At 40.2% G+C, this 7,380-nt stretch overlaps 1 protein-coding gene across 2 annotated transcripts in view; it reads right to left on the minus strand.

The window, feature by feature from the left end:
- Window positions 1-1,423, minus strand: part of LOC306756526 (RNA-binding motif, single-stranded-interacting protein 3-like) — a 143,580-nt gene extending 142,157 nt beyond the window's left edge. Inside the window, exons 1-2 of one of the 2 annotated variants that reach the window (XM_079241281.1) lie at window positions 1,118-1,423; window positions 52-1,027 (exon numbers count right to left, since the gene is read on the minus strand). In XM_079241281.1, the coding sequence (XP_079097407.1) occupies window positions 52-126 (75 nt within the window). In that variant the 5' untranslated portion in view covers window positions 127-1,027; window positions 1,118-1,423. Of the gene's footprint in view, window positions 1-51 lie in introns of both variants that reach the window. The other variant, XM_079241282.1, reaches the window with a different exon arrangement.
- Between the last annotated feature and the right edge of the window lie 5,957 nt (window positions 1,424-7,380).

Raw genomic sequence — 7,380 nt, forward strand, 5'->3', positions numbered from 1 at the left:
ACACCTTTGAAGGAGAAGGGTAAAATAGGTCAATCTTTCGGACCATCTTACCTTCGTCTGGAGATAGTGGGGGTAGTAGTAGGTGTAGTGGGGGTACATTGGCTGCTGCTCCAAACGTTTTCCCATGTAGCTGGAATCCAACTGAAGGTCCTGAAAGCTGGAGGTAGAAGCTCACAGGTGGGGCGCAATCACTTTCAGCTGCTGGCCTGGGTCCTTCAAGGGGAAGGGGGGTGGGGGGTGGGGGGTGGGGGGGTTGTTTCCAAGATGCAGAGAGAATGCTCTTCTCTTGCCGGTGAAGGTGTCAGATGCACAGAAGGGATGGACAGTAGGACAGATACTACGTGAGATTTCAGTCTGTCTACTTGTCGTCACAAAGCCTGCCTTCCCCTGGGTCTGGAAGGAGAGATGCCGGAGTGGCAGCCGAGAGGGGTTGGGGAGATGGAGGTGCGGGGTGAGGAAGAGAAGATGTGGAAGGATAGTAGCAATACAGGAAACAATAGAGGGAATTGACTGTGAAAGGGTAAAAGAAGACAGAAGAGGAAGAGGAGGAGTAGGAGGTAGACAAGGGGTAAATGGTTGGGTTTCGCTTGCTGGTTCTTTGCGCTCTCCGCTCTAGAAATTAGACTCACTCTTCTTCTCTGCTGCCCTGAACATGCCCCTAAATTTGCTTTGCAGCGTCTCTCTCTCTCTATATAGCCCTTTCTCTCTTCCTGAGTATCCGTTTCCCGGTCTCCCTCTCTCCACTCTCTCCTACACCAGACGAGACCCTGATCCCAACGAGAGCCCAGCTGTATCCTGGAAAACACACGCTGTCCTCTGCTCTATCCTCAAAAGACAGTGAAATCAGCGATGAACTCACACATGGATGTGGAGCTGGGGAGAGAACAGGAGGAGGAGGAAGAGGAGGAGGAGGAAAGAGGGTGGTCTGGAGCTGAAGCTATGACTGTTTTTTTTTTTTTGTTTTTTTTTCTCACTCCCTCCCTCTTTTGTTAAGCTCCGGGGATAGATAGGTAGATATCGCTGGAGCCTGGTGTGGAAGATGAGCAAGAAGAAAAAGCCGTGATAAACTCTTCTCGCTGAGGAAGAAGCAGACAGCCTTATCCAAACGTGCACTCACACAGAGGAAAATCCCTTCAGATCCACAAGGTGCCCCTCCAACTCTCTTCTCTTTTCTTCTCTTCCCCTCGGCGATCCCTCTCTTTCTTCTCAAGCTCTCTCGCTGACGGCTTGCTTCCCACTGAGCCTGGCAGCCGTCACTGTGTCTGAGTGTGTGTGTGTGTGTGTGTGAGTGTGTGTGTGTGAGAGTGTGTGTGAGTGGTGGCAGTGGCAGCAGCGGTGGTGGTGTGTGCGTGCGGTATGTGTGTGACCGTGCATGTAGCTGAGAGGGGGAGTGTGTTTGTGTGGTTGTTGGCGTCTGCTCCACTCTGCGTGCGGAGGGATGGAGGGGCTCGGCTTCAGCGCAGCTACGCTCCTCCCTCAATCCCTCTCCTCCTCTGCTCGTCTCTGTCTCTCTCCCTCTGTGTTTATCGTGGTACTAGAGGACAGTGGGAGTGGTTGGCCCTGCCCTCTTTCAAGTCCGTGTGTGTTTGCTTTCAAAAGAAACTGAGATAGACAGACATGGGCTGTCCTGCTGGTAAAGCAGAAGTGGGAGGGAGAAGAGAGAGAGCAGGAGCAGGGCAACAGGGTGAGAAGAGGATACTTACAGTAAGAGGCATAATTTAGAAACAGAGACCCCCCTACTGGTATTCTATAGGCGCAGCAGTGTTTTAACTCTTGAGCAAAAACCTCATATTTTCCATTTTATATTCATCCCAATATACGATATTAGAATAATCTGGAATAACAGCTGTTCATGTGTCTGAACACATACAGGCGTACAGGTTTGACTGACCTTTCAAAATGCTTATGATGATACTTCATTCACATAGAATCAGTAAAAGGGCCGACGTGGGGTGTATACATAGCTCTGTGGATGTGTGGCACAGTGACCCACTGACACAGTGCTGCCTGTTATATGATGTAACCCGGTTTAAGCAGTGCTCTTACATAAGCACAGTGAGCCATGCATGGAAAGACTGCACTGCCCTCTCACTACAGCTCTGAGTGTGTTTGTGTGTGTGTGTGTGTGTGTGTGTGTGTGTGTGTGAGAGAGAGGGAGAGAGAGAGAGAGAGAGAGAAGGTTAGCAGACAATGAAAGTTCAATGCAGTGGAAACAAGGGGCACAAGAACAGAATGCAAACACAAAACCTCTAAGATAAGGACTTCATGTCATGTGGGTAATTAAACTAGGCGAGAGTCTGTGATGCAAACACACGATGTCTTTCTGCCATTGTACGCATGTCTCAGAGGAGTGTGTGTCTTCTGCTTTTTTTAATCATTAAGTTCCTCTGTTGTATATTGTGCAAGACACAATAATAGGTTTGACTCGGACATAAACTGAAAACATCTTTAAAGGCAGCATAAATAAACAGTAGAATGGTAGATAAAATTAAAATCAACAGCGACACAACAGCAAGATCCTGCAAAGCTTACAGTTTAATTTTAGACCATACCTGTAATGGTAGCTGTTTGGATGGAACTGTTTTGCAGACTGTAAGCCTGAAACATAAAGCCAATGCTGAAAAAAACAGTTGGGCTTAGCTGTAACCAGTTTGTCCCATCATGATAAATACACAGGTGGTAGTTTCCAACTGTTCCATCTGAACTGTATTAAGTATAAAAAAATCATGCTTTGAGATGAAAACCTTTGAGTGACAGCAGATTTATGTCATGAAAATGAAGAGCAGCTCTTGCTGAAATCCGTTCCTGGCACACATTTACTTCAGAGTGCAAACAGAATTTCAAAAGTGCAAAATGAATTGTGTCCACTCAGCATTTAAAAATAAAACATTGAAAGCAATGGTAAGTATATAGAGCCTGCGTTCCAACAACTTATGTGATTTTTATTAAATCAAGTTGTGTTTTTAATGATCTGACAACTTTAAGGGGCATCATTTTTAATCTTATAATAACAGTTGTTTGGGAAAAATAAAACAAGTTGGGACTGGCAGAAAGCCTTTAAACAATGGAAGAAACATGGTAAAAATGTAATGATTTGCTGGTATGTCTGGTGCTACTGGACCAAGCCTGGCTAGCACATTTCCCCCCCGTTCATTTGGCTTATGTTGTTTTTCCAACTCATGATGGTGAAAATGAAAACCCTGCTATTTTTATACTGGTATTGTGTTGGTCACATATCTGGGTTAGTCAGTGCAGAACTAGTTAATGATAATACAATTTGAAATACAATGTACAATAAGTGAGTGACATCATTATTACGAACCTGAATCGGACAACTCAATTTTCCTCCAAAAACTTTTTATTAACTTATTAACTTTTGTTTAACACTCCCTGAAATGACATAAAACGTGTTTGATTTTAAAAAAAAAAAAAAAAAAAAAAAAGGAGAGTAATGAAACCTACACCAGGCCTCTCACACTGTACCAACCATTGCAGTATATTGGCCTGAGGGTATGAACATGAACTGTACTCCAAATTTGACAGGTGGGTAAACATGATGACTACAGCGTTCACAACAGCTGTGTGCTCTGTTTTAATTGAAACGTTGGTGGATCGATATAATTTTTTTCTCATGTTTTCTCATGTTTTCTATGTGCTGATGTGTGAAGTTCTGAATCACAAGCTGTAGATCAGCACAGCAGCAACAACACGCCTGGAGGCGAGTCTAGACTGAGTTGAATAACTTATACGTTCATTTTCATCTGCATTGCCTTGTTAAACATGTGACAAATTAAGTCTATTTCCACTTCATGAAACAAGTGTGTCTCCAGCACTAAATAATGCGTTTAATTACATGCTGTAATTAGTGCACAGTTTATTTATTTATTTATTAATAAATTTATTTATCTTTTTATTTATTTATTAATTTCTTTTTTATTTGGGGGAGGGGGGTCTATGCTTTGAAGCTTTAAAACAGTGGTTTGTGTGCATGTTAGTAAGGTAAATAAATGTGGTTTATGAAGTTGCATTTTTCCTTTTTTCAAGCCTCTAATGTTTATGAAACCAAATTATTTTGCCAAAATGCATTTTTCAGAGTTTATGGATGTAATCTAAAGATTCATCATTTGTGACAACTATCAATAATAATATGATATAAAGCTCATTAAATAACATGAACAGTTCTCTGCTGGAAGGCTGCAAGCCATCAAGTAGATAGATGCTCAGTTTACGGTCATAAGACTATAAAGAACAGTCGGCATCAGACTGAAGCTGTCATCTGACAGGAAGTAAAGATAACCCAATAAATATGTCTTAAGCAATGCAGGTTTTGGCGTTGTTGCAACACACATACACATAAAATAAAATTTAAATCTGTTTTATGAGTACAGATCAGCTGCATTCATTGGAACGAATGAGAACTAGAGAAGAGAGGTTGTTCTTTGATATGACACATGCTGGTGGCTCTGTGAGGCTGTAATTACATACCGTGCTGCTTGGAGTTTAAATGCCATCATGTCCACAGTGACAACATCAACATGCATTCATTTAGCATTTATAAAAAGTAACTGTGTTAACATCATAGTTTATTTGTTGTCGTCTATTTACTCATTGCCACTGATCAGCAATCCCGGCTGTGAAAGTAAGACTGAGCGAAAGTAAGACTGCTCCAATGATTCTTGCTTGCTGATTTTACATAGTTTATATCACTAAAATATGCTGGATATGATATATAATAAGACAGATCATCGAGAGGAAACCAGATCCTTCTTTGTTTTATTAACATGACTATGTCAGACTGCACGTGGGTGGACTTTCCCATGTGAAATGTGGTGAAACTAACTTTAGCTCAAATGTGTTTCAGCTAAAGTTAGCTTGAGAAGCAACCCAGCTGAAAACACACGCACACACACACCATGTTACTATATGGATAATGACAATCAGCTGCTACACGGATACACTCCTCTACAGAGCATAAAAACATGTAAAAATGTTGTAAGCACCTCCCACTGATAACACTCTTTTTATTATGCACTGAGACCATTTTGATCCTGCTCTGATGGAATAAACTGACTCAGCAGATGATTTGTTGACTGGGGGGTGTTGGAAGGCTTGTTTTTGGAAGAAAGTTAGTGACTGAACCTTCTGTTTATTCCGATCTATTGCAGGCTTCAACCATTCATGTCAACAATATACAGCAAAGTCATCAAATGAGCAAAGACACATTATTCATTTTCCAACAAAGAGAAGCTTTCCAGTATTGATATAAAGTTATTGGTGCATGTATGCAGTGTTTGACACCTTGCTGATTCTTTTACAATTCAAACGGTTTTACAGTCCACACTGGAAAAGTAAAAAAAAGAATACAAAAGAAAAGCAATGTTTTCCACAAAAAAACACAAAGTTTTTTCTCTGACCTGTACAACACTTATAATATTTATTTATAATATTTGTGTCTGTATAAACAGTGTGGGCTCAGGCAGATAATATAATATAGCAACTAAACAAAGGTAATGTCTAAGAAACACACGTGTTTACAGAACAGATGCTGATGTTGAGTCAAAGGAATGGAGCAGTTCCTGTTACTTTCCATCATGACATGGTACGTTTACAGATACAGTGAAGTTGTGCAGGTTCACTTATGTCTAACCTCAAACATTTAACTTTACTCCTGTTTTTTGCTTTGTATATAACAATGGTAGGGGAACTGATTTATTAAATGGAGTATGTCTGGCTCTTTTACACCAAGTCATATTGGGCCCTTTTTGAGCAAATTGATTTAGTTTACATTTTCTGTCTACTGTACCAGCAAACTTGTTGTAAGTCAGACAACTTGTGAGTGCTGTACATGGCCAACATGTACAGCACTATATATATATATATATATATATATATATATATATATATATATATATATCCATTTGGTGCTTCTGTGGCCATCCATGCCCGGTGGGCTGCACTTTATTTTATTTTTACATGCTACTCATACCTTTCAGGAAACTCAACTATTTAACATTGGTGTATTTTATGATTTTGGTGATGATGCTAGTGTGTTTTTGAACAAAGATTTTGACTATCTATTTTGTTTCAGTGACTCTGACTCACTGTTGTTTCACCTTGTGTTTTTCTTTTTGTGGTTGTCAAAGGAACTTTTCAATAGTTTACCAGTGATGATTTAAAGACAGGAGATTTTAATAATGTTTTTATCATCACTATATGTTTCTAGTTGGATCATCCTTTTGCAGTAGATGCAGAATGTTTTTGGCTGTAACCGTGTTCTGATTGTGTTGCCATGCAAGTGACTTGGGAAGGCATACGGCCATACATGGAAAACAATGCTCCCTCAAAAGTCCCTGTGTTATTCAAGCCTAAAAACTTTGTTTGATACTCACTTTTCTTCTTCTTTTATTTCCAGGTCAAAGCCTGGAGCAGGAAGCCCACTGCATACATGGTCCATTTTAATCTAAATATGTGCACATTCATGTGTAGTTTCACTTCTAGCTGTTTTCTTTAGTCTAACTTTGAGACATCAGATTTGGATTTCAGCTAGAAAAGCACATTTGCATGTATTTTATAAGTCAGGGTTGTAGTCTGTTTGGCAGAACAATCAGAAATGTCCTAACATCATGTCAATAATGACAAAAATATTTAATTCAGCTGAGTTTTTAAAGCTTTCTGTGAAATGTGTTTTTACACAGTCAGTGTAGCAATCTATTATACCGCAATATGCCACATATGAGGTACAGTTTATTCTATTCACACTCCTGTAGATGGCTGAAAAATTACCATATGAGCTCATCTTGCAGTTATTGGAGTGTTAACTTTAAACTGAAACATTTAAGCAAGATGGATCGGGGGGCGGGAGTTCTGCAAGCAAAGCAGACTTTATTGCCTTTATGTTTAAGGAGTCTGCATTCCTGAATCTTTCGAGCGGTATTCCAAGCACATGACGCTGAGCATTTTGATGAAGAAAGGTTACACTTTCATACAACGGCTCCGTGTGTGGAATACCAAACGAGGGAGTCCAGGGATGTGGGTGTATTTTATATGAGTAACGCATGAGCCAAAGTTTTCATAGGAATTTTAAGATTCTGCTGACAGAGCAGTTTGGATATATACAAAGAGAGAGAATTGATTCTTCCAGCTGCACAGTACAGTCCATTTGAGAAAGACACAATCCTTGCATTTGTCTCCATACACTGCCACAGTAAAGCTCCCTAATTACCTTATCTACTGACAGGACAATTGTAATTGTACTGGTAAGTACACACCAGTTAATTGCCTTCATTTCAATATCAAATAGACTTTTATTACATCTTAAGCATTATCATTTTGTTTTAAGGACAAGCTAATTGCCTGCTAGTTTCTAAGGAGGCCATGTGT

This window comes from Telmatherina bonti (genome assembly GCF_933228915.1).
Source record: "Telmatherina bonti genome assembly, chromosome: 5".
Classification (NCBI taxonomy): Eukaryota; Metazoa; Chordata; class Actinopteri; order Atheriniformes; family Telmatherinidae; genus Telmatherina; species Telmatherina bonti.